This window comes from Oenanthe melanoleuca, chromosome 19 (genome assembly GCF_029582105.1).
Source record: "Oenanthe melanoleuca isolate GR-GAL-2019-014 chromosome 19, OMel1.0, whole genome shotgun sequence".
Lineage (NCBI taxonomy): Eukaryota > Metazoa > Chordata > Aves > Passeriformes > Muscicapidae > Oenanthe > Oenanthe melanoleuca.
Genome location: NC_079352.1, coordinates 9629515 through 9646987, shown reverse-complemented (window position 1 = coordinate 9646987; position 17473 = coordinate 9629515). Strand labels below are relative to the sequence as shown.

General features: G+C 49.1%; 1 protein-coding gene across 1 annotated transcript in view; it reads right to left on the bottom strand.

Moving 5' to 3' along the window:
* GALNT17 (polypeptide N-acetylgalactosaminyltransferase 17) overlaps positions 1-17473 on the bottom strand; it is a 214121-nt gene that overhangs the window by 9898 nt on the left and 186750 nt on the right. Inside the window, exons 7-9 of the mRNA XM_056506705.1 lie at positions 6480-6665; positions 2387-2524; positions 621-716 (exon numbers count right to left, since the gene is read on the bottom strand). Coding sequence (XP_056362680.1) covers positions 621-716; positions 2387-2524; positions 6480-6665 — 420 coding nt within the window. The remainder of the gene's footprint in view (positions 1-620; positions 717-2386; positions 2525-6479; positions 6666-17473) is intronic.

The window sequence follows — 17473 nt, the reverse complement described above, 5'->3', positions numbered from 1 at the left end:
GATTTTTGTGCTTTCTCATTCCTTGAACTGTACATTTGTTTTTTTTTAGCTAAAAATGCACCTCTTTGAGCCTGCTGCGCCCCAGATGTTCCAAAACTTCTGGAGAGGCAAAATGAGTGCTGGAAAACAAATTCCAGCCAAGCTGAAATGGCTCATTACTACAGCACTAATTGATTTCTTTACCCCATTAGTCTGGGTTTATTCTGCTGGGTGGAAGAGAAGTCATCCCACAGTGGGTTGGGCTGGAAGGGACCTTAAAGATCATTTTACTCCAGCCTATTCCAGGTGCTCCAGCTCCCATCCAACCTGGCTTGGATTGTGTCCATGCTTATTGTTATTTGGCTTTGTCTCAAAATTTTTATTTTAAATTACAAATTTCAATTTTTTTTTTTTTTTTTTTTGTTTCAAATTGCAAAAATTTTCAACTTTTCACCATTTCCAATTTACAAAGATTTCCAATTTCTTTCAAGGCTTTTCCTTGCAGGGAAATGGGAATCCAGAGGAGGAGCAGCTGGGGAATCTCCCAGTGAGTTTTTACCACTGGAGAGCAGAGGCACAGCCAAGCTGCCAGCCCCAGGCTGTCCCCTGGGGTGGCACCTGCTGTGGCAGTGCCAGCTCACCTGAGGGCCCCAGCCATGGCAGGGGTACAGAATTGCTGTGTGGTTCTCCTGAGGGCCCTGGTCCAGACACACGTCCTTGGCCTTGTTGTTCCTCAGCTGGGAGGGAAAAAGGGCAGAGTTAAGGGACAAAAAGGGCAGAATTATGGCACAGAAGTGGTGGAATTATGGCAGAAAAGGGGCAGAGTCATGGCACAAAAGGGGCAGAGTTAAGGGACAAAAATGGCAGAATTATGGCACATAAATAGCAGAGTTGGGGCAGAAAAAGGGGCAGAGTTAAGGGACAAAAAGGGCAGAATTATGGCAGAAAAGTGGTGGAATTATGGCAGAAAAAGGGGCAGAGTCATGGTAGAAAAAAGGCAGAGTTATGGCAGAAAAATAGCAGATTTAAGGCACAAAAATGGCAGAATTATGGCACACAAATAGCAGAGTGGTGGCAGAAAAAGGGGCAGAGTTAAGGGACAAAAGAGGCAGAGTTATAGCAGAAAAAATGGCAGAGTTGGGGCAGAAAAAGGGGCAGAGTTAAGGGACAAAAGAGGCAGAGTTACAGCAGAAAAGGGGCAGAGATAAGGCAGAAAAAATAGCAGATTTATGGCAGAAAAAATGGCAGAGTTAAGGGACAAAAATGGCAGAATTGTGGCACAAAAGTGGTGGAATTATGGCAGAAAAAGGGGCAGAGTTATGGCACAAAAGGGGTGGAATTATGGCAGAAAAAGGGGCAGAGTTGTGGCACAAAAGGGGCAGAGTTATGGCACAAAAAGGCAGAGTTAAGGCACAAAACTGATGCTCAGTTTCCTCTCTACCCTCTCTACCTCTCACTGCTGTTAACACCAGGAATAATCAGGCAAAGAAAACTTACAGAGCACTAAACCCTTTTTTAATCCAGGGCTAGTGATGACTGTTTTTGTATAATAATCCCCATTCCAAGGAGCAGTGGCCCTGGACACAGCTGGCTGTGTTTGGTCATGGGTGGTGGGGACAAACCCAAGTTTAGGCTGCAGAAACCTGAATCAATGCAGAACTCCTTAGATTTCAGTGAAATCTCAAAGTGCTCAACAAGGCTGGGAAAAAAGCCCAACTCAAACAAGGATCCCCTTGGAATCCTCACATCCTTTTTCCAGTGGGGCTTTTTTCCAACCCAAACCATTCTGAAATTTCATTTTCTATGAAAATAGAATTTTTTTGGGAAGATTTAGCTTGAAGGCCTTAAGTAACTTTGATAACAAATCTTTCCTAAAATGAATAACCCATCTGGGGTGCCCAGGCTTCAAGGAGCCTGCTCCAAGTGCCACTGCTCCATCAATTCCATTGCAGCAGAGTATTTGTTATTAGTTCCCATAAATGACTCTTGCTATATTCCCAGAATGGTTTCAAAGCCAGCAGAGATTGAATTAAGTCCCCTTATTTTATCTTGTCCTTAAGCTGTTGTGACAAGGCACTGAATCCTCCTGAGACCTTGTCAGGAATTAGGCTGAGTTTAAGTCACAGGGTTTTGGAAGATGCCTGTGTATTAAAAATATAAATACAGCTGCTTAATCCATGGAGTCAATGGGAAATATGGATAACTTCAGTCAATTCACTAAATGATGTATTAACATCTTTTACTTTATATGGTCTTCAAGATCAGCAACAAATCCCCAAACTGGTTTTTATACAGATTTAGATAATTACACAGAGAAAGCCAGTTTTGATTCAGACATCTCTCCTTTGAGGCTGTTTCTCATCAGGGACTGTAAATATTAGCAGGCTGAGTTAAGGGACTAAATTACCTCTCCATAAGCAATGGTGTTGTTGTATCTCCTCATTTCTGGATAAACATGGTCCAGGTACCACTGGAAATTTTTGCACTTCAGGCTCTTCCTCAAGGCTTTCCTCTCAGACACATCCCCAATGTCAATCCCTGGATTCTGAAAAACAACAGCAGGACATCACTGAATGGTCACACTTCCAAAAAGTGGTAAAATGAAAGTTTTTCACTGAGCTTTGAGATCCTGCCTGGGAACTGCCCATGGATGGGTAATTCCAGGAATTCTGGGATGTGTGTCCAGGGCTGCAAGCATCAGAAGGAAGATGTGGGTTCTGAGCCATGGCAAGAGGGGGACATCAACTTCTCTGCTGGGTTTTGAGGGTTTTGGTGATGGACAGGCTTTGGTCCTTGGGGATAATTTACAGAAGAGGAGCCAAAGGGAGAAGAAAAGGTTTGGAGGAAAGGTGGGAAGTGCAGTGAAACAGTGGGGAGTGTTCTCTCAATTCCCCTGGGTTTGGATCTGACAGAGACTGATCTGTGTTTTTAAGGAAGGTCTTTTTAAAATATTTCTCCTCCTGTTTGGCTTCTTAGGCACAGGACTTCCAGGAGAATATAGCAGCAAGTGGATATCAGGATTTAAAAAATGGAAATGCAAACCCTGGCTGGTCACTGAGCACCAAACCCTTCCCTGACCCCACTGAGACACAACCAGAGGAAGGGAGGGGTAAAAGGTGTAAAATAAATGGGAAAAGAATGAAGGAAAGAGAGGAAGGTTTAAGATTCAAATACAGCAGAGGCAGACAGCTGAGAATAAAGGATAAAAATTGCACTCAGCAGCTCCTCTTGCCTGCCTGTGCCTGGGCTTCCACCCTGAGCTCCTGCTCTTGTCTTTCCCAGCAATCATTACACACAACTGGGAAAGCAATTTTCCATTACAAGGCTTGTAATGATCTCCTAATGAATTATTCACTCTGCTTGAGAAGAGACACCCGTTTCAGTGTGCCCCTGGCAGCTGAGAGGTAAAAATGAAGGTGGTTCGTGGAGACAGGCAGGACAGGCTGAGATCTGAGTGGGTGAGGTGGGCTCAGAGCAGCCAGGGGATGGGCAGGGCAGGGCTCTGCCTTGGCATCACAAAATAATCCAGCATATCCATAAAACCTGCCCCATCCAGCAAGGCTTCCCTCGAATTAATCTTGACTTGATTAGGAAAAGAGCTGTATAAAAATCTCAAGTTGATTTTGGGTCCCCCAGGCCTGTTCCCACCCCCAGTGCTGATCCAAGCTGCCTTTTCCAAGCTCCACAGGATGGATTTTAATCCTTTCTGCAGTGCTCCAAAGCTGTTCCTGAGCAGGAGGATGGTGCCTGACCTCTAAAAAGGAATCAACCCAAAGATCAGGACTTCTGATCCCTGCCCATGAGCATTTGCATCTTGAAGCCTCTTTTTAAGGTCCCAGATTCCCTCTACAGCCCCTGGAGTGGTGCCTGTCACAGCCAGAGCCCTCCTGCAGCTCTCTGGCAAAGCAGCTTTTCTTTCCATCGCTATTCCTTAATTTCCTGATATTTTTGTACCACCTGGCCCTGGATCCCCCCACTCCCAGGACCACAAACCTGCAGCTCCTGGCCCTTCCCAGGCTGTTCCCTAACTCAGCACCAGGCTCCAAATGCCAGCAGCTCTCTCCAGATGTAACCTTTCCTCAGAAAGCTGCAGCAGCACCTCAGATCTTTGTGTTTCTCCTGTTTTTCCAGAGGCCTGGAGCAGACATCAGCTGGGGATGCTCCCTCAGCAGCTCTTTGAGCCTTGGCCAAGCAGGAATATTGTGTGTTCATTTTTAGCACTGAGGAAACAACTGCACCCAGGGGGGCTGGACGCTTGTGGCACCAGTCTGACCTCACAGTGGAACTGGGCAGCCCCCAGTGTCCTTCAGTGCCCATCCCAGACCCAGCAGCACCAGTGTCTCCCATGCCCACCTCCTGCTCTCCCCTGGCACAGAGGCAGCAATGGGGTGTGGATCCTGCCAGGGCTGCTCCAGGCAGCGTTTGGGGCCAGGAACCAGGAGATGCTCTTGGCTTCCAACATCAGCCACGACCTGCAGGGAGGGCAGAGCCCAGCAGCAGCCTTGGACCTGCAGAAACCCCTCCTGGAGCCTGTGGGGCTTTGCCAGAAGTGCAGGAGTGATGGCTGTGCAGGGTGTGTCCCTGGACCTGCTGGTGGCACCTGCTGGCTTCCCAAAGATTCACCCAGCTGTGACATGGCAGGATTTACACCAAAATTAATGCTCCAGATCCAAAAAAACCTGACCATTTCTGGGCAGAGATCAAAGGAACCACCAAAGCTCTTCAAGGAGAAGGTTGGAACCTCCAATCCTTTACCTTTGAACTTTCCAGCAGTGGGAAAACAAAGAGCCCCAAGCCCTGGGCAGGGATCAGTGTCCACGAGCTGGGACCCGAGCTGGGCTGGTGTGGCACAGGGACAAACCTGAGGCACTAATGGTGCTGACTGACTGTCCCTGGATGCTGCTGGGAGCCAGGAAAAGCAGCCTTAGGCCTGTCTCAGGCCTTCACAAGGACAGGAATTAGAGCAATGATTAAACACCTGCAGGGTGTGAGAGATGTGATGTTTTGTAAAAGTGTGTTTTTGAGGAGGTGCTGCCTTCTTGGACCAATTCTGTTTTGCACTAACTACCCTTTACATCTGTGTAGTGTTTCTTTAAATAAAGCTCTTTCTCTCTTGCTTCTCCATTACACAAGAACTATGTTGCATTTTCCTTTTTGCTGCTCTTACAGCCTTAAAATGCAACAACTGGCATCAAACAAGTCTGGAGGCAGACTCCACCTGCAGAGCAGTGTCAGGACATCCCCTCACGCTGGGTGAACACTCAGGGGGGAGATAAACCCCAGGCTGAACTCTCAGAACCACCCTACAAAGGGACAGCAGGAATCTCCCCAGAGCCTGCAGCTCTTGGAGCCTGTCCCTGAAAGCCAAGGGAGCTCTGCTGGGGCTGAGACCTGGGGGTTAAGCTGGGCTTAGGTGTGGGCACTGCTGAGGGCCTAGGCAAACTTCAACCAGGCCTTTCCTCAGCTTCTTTCCCAGGCTGTGAGACTTTCTCAGCTCTGGCCAGGATTCTGTCCCAGGGTGACAGATTTCTTACAAATAGAAAGGAATTAATAAACATAAACCTGGTGTTGACCGTGGGACAGTGAGTGATGTACATGACATGGGATGTTTTCTCCTTGTGCTGGGTTGATGTGGCCAGAAATGTGAATTCTGTCCCATCTGTTAACCCAGGTGGGGCAGTGCCCCTGATCTCCTGCACACATTATCTGCTCATGGGCCATCTTTAAACCAGCTGGGCAATCATCTTTATCTTCCCACAGCCCATCCTCCCTCCAGGAGATATCATCTGCTGCTGGCCCACTGAGTCCCAGGGCATGACTGATAAAATTCCATCATCCCACTGGGAGATGCTCCAGCCAGGGGAGCAGCCAAGCCTTTCCTACCCAGATAAAAACTGAGATTTGGGACACCAAGGAACCTTCTTTCCACTGGATTCCAGAGGAAAGCCAGACCTTTGCACATCATCCCTGGAGCTTCAGAGGAAACTGCACCTTCTCCAGGAGCACTGCTCCAGCTGAACCACATCTGCCCCTGCAGGAGGATGCAGCCACCATTGAATGGGACTGTGCCAACACCCTGACTGACTGACGGGTGTCAGCTTGGATTCTGACTCTGGCAGGGCTGGGATTGTTCTTTGTAATACTGCATTGCTATTTTAATTTTCCTGGTAAAGAACTGTTATTCCTAATTCCCATCTCTTTGCCTGAGAGCCCCTTAATTTCAAAATTACAATAATTTGGAGGGAGGGGGTTTCCATTCTCCATTTCAAAGAGAAGCTTCTGCCTGTTTTCCAGACCAGGACACTCCTATTCCCCAATGAACTGCTGTCCTGTTAGAGACTCATGAACCATCCTATAAATACAGGTCAATTTTCACTAAAGTGCTTCTTTCACTCAAAAAGAGCGTGTTACTGTTATTCACCACTCCTAGCTCAGTAGGGACACTGCGTGCTCCACAATCCAGGTTTTTAGGACAAGGTGGCCCCGGGGCCGGGCTGTACCTCCAGGGGCAGGTTCCAGGCGATGTAGACGTGCCACTTGTAGTCGTCCATCCAGACCTCGGCCACGCGCAGCGCGTTGCGCTTGGTGTAGAAGCCGATGTTGTTGTTGTAGGGCTTCTTCTTGCGCTCGATGTGCGCCACCCGCGAGCAGGGCAGCACCTCCATGCTGCCCCCGCACAGCCACACCTGCAACACGAGCAGGGAACAGAGGGCAAGAGGGAGATGTGGGGCTGCAGGAGATGTGGGGCTGCTGGAGATGTGGGGCTGCAGGGGACACAGGGAGATGTGGGGCTGCAGGAGATGTGGGGCAAAAGGGAGATGTGGGGCTGCAGGAGATGTGGGGATGCAGGAGATGTGGGGCTGCAGGAGATGTGGGGATGCAGGAAGATGTGGGAATGCAGGAGATGTGGGGCTGCAGGAGATGTGGGGCTGCAGGAGATGTGGGGCTGCAGGAGATGTGGGGATGCAGGAGATGTGGGGATGCAGGAGATGTGGGGCTGCAGGAGATGTGGGGATGCAGGGGACACAGGGAGATGTGGGGCTGCAGGGATCACAGGGAGATGTGGGGATGCAGGGAAATGTGGGAATGCAGGAGATGTGGGGCTGCAGGAGATGTGGGGCTGCAGGAGATGTGGGGCTGCAGGGAGATGTGGGGCTGCAGGGATCACAGGGAGATGTGGGGCTCCAGGCGGCTCTTTGCAATGCTGCTTATTGTGTCCACATGATACATGAAATTTATTTATTTAAAATGCTGGTTATTGTGTCCAGCTGATACAGAAATTTATTTATTTAAAATGCTGGTTATTGTGTCCAGCTGATACAGAAATTTATTTATTTAAAATGCTGGTTATTGTGTCCAGCTGATGCAGCAATTCATGGATCATGGGAGACTAGAGCCCAGCCCACAGCTTTTTCAGCATCAGCTGTGGGTTCGTCTGAAGCCAGCTCTGGCTCTGGTTACAATGCATTATATACTTTTCATTGTAGATCATTCTAAAACATGACAACCAATCATTACCTTTACTATTACCTATAGTCTATCATAACTACTAACATTACCACATTCATGTTACTATTTTCCAATCACAAAAGGTTAGTATGATACACTTTAAACTAGAAGTTGTTTTCAGTTTTCCTGCTGTGGAAAATTTTGAGATCTTTCTTTCTACTTGCAACATTGGCTTTCTTGTTTGCCTGTAACATCTTTTTGCTTGGTAAAAACATCTTTTGTTTGAGGTGGGTTTATCCTTTGCCCTTCCAACTCACTTTACCTCTGGCTTCTTGGTAAACCTGGCTCAGCAATTCTTTTTTTCTCTATCAAAACTTGCTATTATTTCTATTCCCCTTCAGATTCTACATTCAAAGATCTTTCTGTTACACACACATATATCTGTGAGACCTTCCTGTCAAACCCTTACCCTTCCCAGCAGGAGGGAGTTGTGAGGATCCCACGTTATCCCAGAATCTCTTCTCCACCTGGCAGGAGACTCCCCAGCACTGAGACACACAGGGAGCATTTCTGGGATTGGAACTCCAGGATTTTGTGTTCCTTCCAACCCAAACCCCTCTTGGATTAACCTGTGCCCAAAGCTTTAGAGGGATCAGGTCTCATCCTCACGTGGTAAAGGATCCAGTGCTGCATTTCCTCCCAAATAAAAAGCATTAGAGACTGGAATAGTTCAAACAATTCCAAGATCCCCTCCTGCTGAAGGGATGAGTCAGTGAAACATATGGCAGGGACAGATTTCTCCCACTTGAAAACATTTGTTCATTATTGTTCTTTCATGTGCTGCTTCAAATTCCCTTAAATCACAGTTTACAAGTTAATAAAATATTGTAAGATCCTCTTCTGATCTCACACACAGGGGATTTGCAGGAAGCCTTGCCATACCTGGCTTCTTCCCTGCCTGTCTGTCATCAGCAAGAAGTTATTTCCCTTCCAGACAGGGCTCCAGGCCCTGGGCAATCCTTCCAAGCCCACATTCCAAGCAGGCCTCAAGCAGGCTGCTCTGCATTATCATTCTGCAGAGTTTTTGTTATCCCAGTGTTTCTGGGATCCCTTCCAGGCTCACCTCCTTTCCTCCCACCTGTGTGCCCTCATTTTCATTAAATCCTGCTCCCAGCAGCAGCAGCAGGAGTCCCCAGCTGGAGCAGTGCCTGGTGTCACCTCCCAGGGGTGGCTTTGGTCCCTGCAGTGTGGGGCACCAGCCCAGGGACAGCAGGAGGGATGGGACACCTTCCCCTGGGACACCCCTGCTCCTCATGCTGCTCCCTCCTGGATTTCTGCACAACAGGAGCCCCCAGCACAAACCCTGAGCTGTTGGAGCAGCTGCTGCACAACATCCCACTGTGCTCTGCTGTGCCATCTGACCTTTCAGAACACCTTTGAGACAATTTCCTGCTCCCAGAGGGGATTCAGAGCTGCCTGTCCCCCCCTGTCCCTCTGTCTTGGGCTGCAATACAGGATGTGACCAGAAATGTGAATTCTGTCCCATCTGTTAACCCAGCTGGGGCAGTGACCCTGATCTCCTGCACACATTATCTGCTCATGGGCCATCTTTAAACCAGCTGGGCAATCATCTTTATCTTCCCACAGCCCATCCTCCCTCCAGGAGATATCATCTGCTGCTGGCCCAGTGAGTCCCAGGGCATGACTGATAAAATTCCATCATCCCACTGGGAGATGCTCCAGCCAGGGGAGCAGCCAAGCCTTTCCTACCCAGATAAAAACTGACATTTTGGACACCAAGGGACCTTCTTTCCACTGGATTCCAGAGGAAAGCCAGACCTTTGCACATCATCCCTGGAGCTTCAGAGGAAACTGCACCTTCTCCAGGAGCACTGCTCCAGCTGAACCACATCTGCCCCTGCAGGAGGATGCAGCCACCATTGAATGGGACTGTGCCAACACCCTGACTGACTGACGGGTGTCAGCTTGGATTCTGACTCTGGCAGGGTTTGGGATTGTTCTGTGTAATACTGCATTTCTATTTTAATGTTCCTAGTAAAGAACTGTTATTCCTAATTCCCATCTCTTTGCCTGAGAGCCCCTTAATTTCAAAATTACAATAATAATTTGGAGGGAAGGGGTTTACATTCTCCATTTCAGAGAGAAGCTCCTGCCTTTATTGACAGACACCTGTCCTTCACACCAGGATACCCTCCCTGTCCCTTCCCACTCCAGCCAAGCCAACAAGGTCCACTCAGGGTTTGTAGAGCAAACCAGAGCTGAACTAGGCACCCCAAAGAACAACAGATATATTTTTAAAGGAATACTCCTTAGGCAGGATATGTGTTTCCTGCCTGCTCAGTTCTTTAATTTCTCAACATCTTGGTGAAACAAAGGAATGAGCTCTGCCCTTAGGTGCTCCCAAGGCTGCTGGGCTCAACCTCTACACTGAATAAATTTTCCAGTTCAGAGTGATCCCCAGCATCTCCTGGTTTTGTACTTTTGGGGATTTGTTAGGTTTCATCCTGATTTAAAATCAGAATAATTATTTTGAAACTGCTAAAACTATAATTAACATGATTTTCCAGCAGCCTGCCCCAAGTCCCACCATTGCACTGTTACCCTTCTGTGCTCCAGTTAAATAATTCATGGCAGCTTCCTAAAATTTTGGGAATGTCTGTGAAAACACCTGGAATTCCCCACACTGGAATAACCTGGGTGAGGCAGAGAGCTGAGCACTGCCTGGGTGCACATCCATAGCCTGCCCAGATAGATCAATACAAACTTAATTCAGGAATTATCCAAGGAAAGACCATACATCTACCTCCTAAACAGAGCCTGAACTGCCATTATAAATTTTTAAAATTCCTGATTTCATAAGGTATTTATAAATATTTCTTCTGGGAACAACAGGAGCAAAGAGAGCCATGACCCAGGAATGGCCAGGTCCTACTGGAATCTCTGTCTCAGGAAGGAGTTGCTTGTTCCCACGTGGCCCCACAAGGAATTTCTGCCCCTCCTGCACCCAAAATGCAGGTGAAGGGGTGCACAGGGAGATGCAGCCCAAGTGAACCCCAGATGTGGAGCTGCAGCCAAGTGAATCCCCCAGATGTGGAGCTGCAGCCCAAGTGAATCCCCAGATGTGGAGCTGTGCCTGCCCACGAGCTCAGGGCGAGCTCTCAGCCCTGGCACAGCTCAAGGGCACAGAATTCCTTCTCCTGGTGCCCACAGGGCACAGCCAGGGGAGCCCAGTGCATCCCAACCCTCCCAGCCCAGGGCAGGGATGCTCTGACATCCCAGCTCACCCCATGGCACCCAGCCTGGAGGGCTGCAGGGTCCTGGGGAGCCTGCTGTGTCCCAGCTGAGCAGCCACTGATCCCAGCAAAGCCCTGTGGCACACAGGGCACCTTCCTGCTAAGGAATCCTATGGGATTTTTCATGGAATCACAGAATCCCAGACTGGTCTGGGTTAGAAGGGACCTTAGAGCCCACCCAGTGCCACCCCTGCCATGGCAGGGACACCTCCCACTGTCCCAGCTGCTCCCAGCCCTGCCCAGCCTGGCCTTGGGCACTGCCAGGGATCCAGGGGCAGCCACAGAATCTGTGGAAATTCCATCCCAGCCCCTCCCCACCCTCACAGGAACAATTCCTGCCCAATATCCCACCCAGCCCTGCCCTCTGGCAGTCCCTGTGTCCTGTCCCTCCATCCTTGGAAACTGTCCCTCTCTCACCAAGCCATGCTCAGGCTCAGGGTACAGGGACTCAGCAGGTTAAATATGATCAGCAAGTCTCCAGTTTTCCCTGTCTTCTGACATTCCCATTCCCACACAACAATTAAAGTGCCACTCATTTACCCATGGAGTGATACAGAACTAAAAATAGACCCAACTCCCCTCAGAAAATGAGGGTGAGTCAATAACACCTTCATCAATCCACACACAGGAGGAATCAAACCCATGGGAGATGATGGGGTTTATAAATAACCAGTTAACACCAAACTCCAGTGAAGGAATCCCAGAGAAACAAACAGAAAACAAATCCATCACCTGGAGATCTTTGATGTGTTTTGCAGAAAGCTGCTGAAGAATACACTTGTAATTCTTTTCCAAGGAAAACGGGACTGTCCTAAGGACTCAGCATGGAAAAGCAGTGACTAATCTTGGGGAGTGAATGTCCAAGCACAGCTGACACTGCACTGCTAAATCTGCTTTGCAGAGCTTTGGCACATGAGAGAAGGAGGCTCAGAGAGACCTTTTGTCTTAGGATGCAACACAGGATGTACCCAGCAGGATTCTGTCACCACCTGCTAAAAACCAGCTGGGCAATCATCTTTATCTTCCCACAGCCCATCCTCCCTCCAGGAGATATCATCTGCTGCTGGCCCAGTGAGTCCCAGGGCATGACTGATAAAATTCCATCATCCCACTGGGAGATGCTCCAGCCAGGGGAGCAGCCAAGCCTTTCCTACCCAGATAAAAACTGACATTTGGGACACCAAGGCACCTTCTTTCCACTGGATTCCAGAGGAAAGCCAGACCTTTCCACATCATCCCTGGAGCTTCAGAGGAAACTGCACCTTCTCCAGGAGCACTGCTCCAGCTGAACCACATCTGCCCCTGCAGGAGGATGCAGCCACCATTGAATGGGACTGTGCCAACACCCTGACTGACTGACGGGTGTCAGCTTGGATTCTGACTCTGGCAGGGCTGGGATTGTTCTGTGTAATACTGCATTTCTATTTTAATTTTCCTGGTAAAGAACTGTTATTCCTAATTCCCATATCTTTGCCTGAGAGCCCCTTAATTTCAAAATTATAATAATAATTTGTAGGGAGGGGGTTTACATTCTCCATTTCAAAGAGAAGCTCCTGCCTTTATTGGCAGACACCTGTCCTCCAAACCAGGACACCTTCCTATTTTCTGCCTGTAAGGAGTTTCCAGACAGGTGGGGGTTGGTCTCTTCTCTTCTTCTTCAGCTGCAAGGGGAAATTGCTCTTCAGTGCCCTGGCAGGGCTGGGGGCTCACCTGGAGAGGAGGAGGATCTGGAGAGACCTTAAAGCTCCTCCCAGGGCATAAAGGGCTCCAGGAGAGCTGGGGAGGGACAGGGGATGGAGGGACTGGACACAGGGAATGGCTTAAAACTGAGAGAGGGCAGGGCTGGAGGGGATCTGGGGAAGGAATTCCTGCCTGTGGAGGGGGGACAGTGCACAGGGTGCCCAGAGAACAGTGGGGACAGTGCCCACCCTGGGTCCTGGCTGGAGCATGGTCTGACATCCCTGACAAGCACTGACAGCTCCCATCAAGCCCTTTATTTGCTCAGAGCTTGGCTGAATTTTACCCATCCAGACTGAAATCTATCCTGGACCAGCTCCAGCTCTGCAGTTAATGCAAAGAGACAACATCTAATGGTGTCAGGCGGTGTCTGCAAGGGAAACTCTGAATCCCTCAATGCATTGTGACAGAAGGAAATGGGGGAAAACCCTTCCCTAACTTTCATTCCACCCACTGCAGGCTTTTCAGCTGATAACTTCATTTCTAAGGTGATTAGCAGCCCCCTGCCTTAATTAACCATAGATTTCCTATTTAGCAGTTTTGCCTTATCTGTGCTCCCCTCTGTCCTTTGAAAAGTAACTTCCAAAGTTAAGGGGAAAACACAATTACCCGGGCAGCTGAAATAATTCAGAATGTACCAGAACAAAGGGCTAAATCATCAAACTGAGGAACAGCAGAAAAGGCAAAGAAAGAAGAATTTGTCCTGTGAAGTTCTGAGAGACTTTATCTCTCCAAATCACAGCTTTTGTGGGAACAAACAACGTGCACAGCCACCCTGGGAGCATTCCCAGGCTTCCTGCTCCCACCTGGGCTGTGCCCCATCCCCCTGCCCACAGGACACCAGGACAGGAGGTCCCCAAGCCAAGCCTGTGCTGCCAGGAGTGGGAATGGGATGGAGAAGTTGCTCCCTCTGCTTCCCTGGTTGTGGAATGCAGCAGTGAGACACCCCTATGCCAGCCAGCCTGTCCAGCCCCAGTTTTGGGAGATCAGCACCTCCCCACCATCAGCTGGTGGCCTTTATTATAAAATATTTCTATTTTATCCCATTCCAGAACCCTCACACCCAGCAGGCTGGCTGCTATTTGACACTTTTCATGGATATATTTATACAGAGATGGGTGTTGGACCCCAAATCCTCAGCAGAATGCTGCTGCAGGCTCTGGAGTGCCATCCCAGCAGAACCTCAGCACTGGAATCCCACAAAGGGGAGCTGAGAAACCACCCACAGAGGGGAACAAAGGGAGGGAAATCAGCTGCTTTTGGGAACTCTTGATCTCTGCAGGTGGGTGAGCACTCTGGGAGGGGAAAATCTGGATTTCCACAGATCCCAAGCAGTGACTGTGCCACCTCTGAGGCTCAGCAAGGTCCCACCCTGTGGGAGTCCAGAGTATTCCTCTGGCTTCCCTGGAAGGTTTAAGACCCCCCTGGCGGGGTCCCCAAAGACCCTGGAATGAGACCCAGGTGTCTCAGGGGCTGGATTTAGCTCCTTGGAACAATTTACCAACATTGAGAGAAGAAATGCAAGCTGAAAAAATAAACAGAGTGTAAATTAGACTGTTAGGATGTAGAATTAGCAGATTTCTAGAATGTTTGTGATAAGGGACACATGGCCAAGATGGAGAATTGGGGGTGTGGATACCTCTTCCTCCTTCTTCTCCGTGTCATCCATGCTGGGTGACATGCTGGCACTCTTAGATTGGATGAGAACAGATCTGGACCATGTAACAAGATTGTATTGTATTGGGGGTCATTTGTAAATACCTAGTAGGTAATTTAGACTATAAAAGAACAGTCCTGCCTCTGCCAGGCAGATTCTGCCATGGACGTCTGGTGAGCAGGACAAAGCATTCCTGAGATAAGGAACAATAAACAACCATGGAAACCTCTAAGAACATCCTCCTGCAGTTTCTCATTGATGGGCATTGGAAAGAGCTGGGTTCCAAACCACCTGCATGTCCTCCAGAGGTGATCTCAGGTCTGAGGAGACACCTCAGGTTGTGACACCTCAGGATGTGACACCTCAGGATGTGACACCACCCAGCCCCACATCCAGAGCCAGGGCAAAAGAACTTCCAAGCACAAGGACCAATCCCTCTGGACCCACCCCAGCACCCTGCTGGAAATCCTGCTCAGCTCCACCTGAACAGCTGAGCAATTATCCTGGAGACTGCAGGGAGGAGTCAAGGAACTCCACGTCCTGCAGCTGGAACAGGAAAAGAAATTTCTCTGCTGAACCTGTGGCTTTCCTTGCTCTGTCCTGAGGCCCCAGAAAACCTTTCTGGGAGGATCAGAAGCAGCCAGATCAGCCCCAGTGTCCATGGGCCATCTCCCTGAAATGGGATTTGCCCATCCCAGCCCACATCCACTCCAGCAGAGAATGGAAGCTGGAGGAGAGGTTAGAACCTCTTAATTCTTTTTCTTCTTTGGCCCTTATTTTCTCCTGTTTTATCCTCATGGATGATACACTTTGGACAGGCTCCTGTCTATCTTGTGCCAGACCAATAACAGAAATGTCCAAATTGTCCAGTGTCCAATGTTCAGCCTTTCCTAAATTAATTTCTTTTTTAATGGCAGCTAAAAATGCCAAAGGAGAGTGGAATCAGAGGCACTCCACAACCCCTAACCTGTGGCAAAAATGGGTAATAACCACTTTCCATCCTCAGGCAACATGAGGAGTTTAACATCTGACATTGGAGGGGTCAGAATAAAGCAGGATTCCCATCCATGCAGAGCAGGGTTCTCCAGCATTCCCACACACTGCAATGGAGTTTGCTCAGGCTGGAGGCTTTTCCAAGGAAAAAGTTGTGCTGTGCTTCTCCAACAAATGCCACCCAACCTGCTCTAAACAGTGCATCACTGCTGGCTGCAGAAGGGATTGATCTGACCTCATCACTCAATAAAATAAAATAAAATAAAATAAAATAAAATAATGAAATAAAATAAAATAAAATAAAATAAAATAAAATAAAATAAAATAAAATAAAATAAAATAAAATAAAATAAAATAAAATAAAATAAATAAAATAAAATCCATCAGAAGCTTGGGGGGAAGCTGCATTTCAAAGATTCTGATCCCAAAGCACAGCATGGGGAGGATCCTCTGGAATGATAAATGTCCACATCCCCTTGGCTTGGGAAAACTGCTGGAAAACTGCATTTCACCTCCCAGTGCACCAGGAGTGATTCCTGAATTTCTGCAACATGGAACCACAGCACCCACAGCCACTGCAGCTTTGTCATTCTGCTGCTCCCAGAAGTTAATTGTTTTAAAAAAGAGGAGCAGAATATTTAAAAATCCCATTTTGGAGAGACCTCTCCCAGCTGAACTGGCTGTGCTGGAGCTGGAGCCCAGCTCTGCCTCCTGAGCCCCCACCTGGCTGAGAGCACAGAGCTCCAGAGAGCTGGGGAACCATCATGAAACAAATCTGGGTCTGTTTAATGAGTTTAGAGCTGAAATTCCTCAGTGCTCTGATGTTATCTGCTCAGCCTTGGCAGCATGACAAGGACCTGATTATGTTGTAATAGCATAATGCAAAGATTATTATGGACTCATAAAAGACAAGTGCCTCAAAAACAGCATCCACAATACCTGGAGGCCCTGCAGAAGGAGCTGAACATGCTGGGCTTTGTGCACTCCTAGCACAGAAATTACCTGCAGGCTCTGACCCTGATCTGCTTGGGGGTTGCTCTTTTTTTTATTATTTTATTGCCAATAATGTACCAAAAGCATCTTGATCTCATTTTCCTATTACCATTTCTGTCAGAGCTGTAAAAATAAACCAGCATAAATAGCTCCCCAGGATTTTGATCTATTTTTCATGCACAAAAAGCCTTTGGAGGAAATGATCCACAGCCCCTTCTTCAGCCTAACAGGATTCCACGTGGGGAGTGGCAGGAGGAGGGGGAAGCATTGGAACCATGAGAGGTGGTTCTGAAACAGAATTATTGATGCAATAATAGAGAGAGGCAGGTGAGGGATGGAGCAGCCCAGCTCCATGGAGCTGCTTCCAGATTCTGTGAGCCCAGCACATCCCCACTGCTCTGTGCTCTGGAATTACAGATATTCCCTCCACTGCTGATGGGGAGGGGCTGGGAGGGAGCCAAGCTCCTCCATGGATGATCCTGCACGGGTCTGACTGGCTGTGACTCTGCCCATCCTGCTGAAAACTGCTCGAGGGATCTGACACAAGAGCAGCTCCTCAGTTTAGAGCAGGAAAATGCAGAGGGAGGGCCAGAGGCAGGGTCTGGGTGTGGGATTGAGTGATGTGATCTGAGCAGGGACACACATGAGGTATTTTACACCTTGTCTGTGCTCAAAGCCACACTCAGAATGTTTCCTGAGCTTGTCCCACTCCCCTCCATGGCAGGGTCACCTCCCACTGTCCCAGCTGCTCCCAGCCCTGCCCAGCCTGGCCTTGGGCACTGCCAGGGATCCAGGGGCAGCCACAGCTGCTCTGGGCACCCTGTGCCAGCCCTGCCCACCCTCACAGGGACAATTCCTGCCCAATATCCCACCCAGCCCTGCCCTGGGCAGTGGGAGCCATTCCCTGTGTCCTGTCCCTCCATCCCTTGTCCCCAGTCTCTCTCCATCATTCCTGGAGCCCCTTCAGGCCCTGCAAGGTCACCCTGAGCTCACCCCAAAGCTTCTCCTCTCCAGCTGAACACCCCCAGCTCTCCCAGCAGAGCTGCTCCATCCTCTGCTCATCCTGGAGCCTCCCCTGGGCTCCTCCAGCAGCTCCAGCTCTGCCTGTGCTGGAACCCTGGAGCTGGACATTGGGAATCCCACTGCACACTTCAGCTGACCACGGCTCACACAGCAGGGAATGCCCAGAGCTGATGGTCAGGAGAGGGAGGCAGCACCAAACCTGCTTTTGTGTCTTGCAGTGCCCCCACCTGTCCCTCAGTGATGCCAGGCAGGGTCTGTGGGATTTGGGACCCCTCCCTAGAGAGGGGCACCAGGACATGCCCATTTCTGCAGGACAGACCTGCCAGGG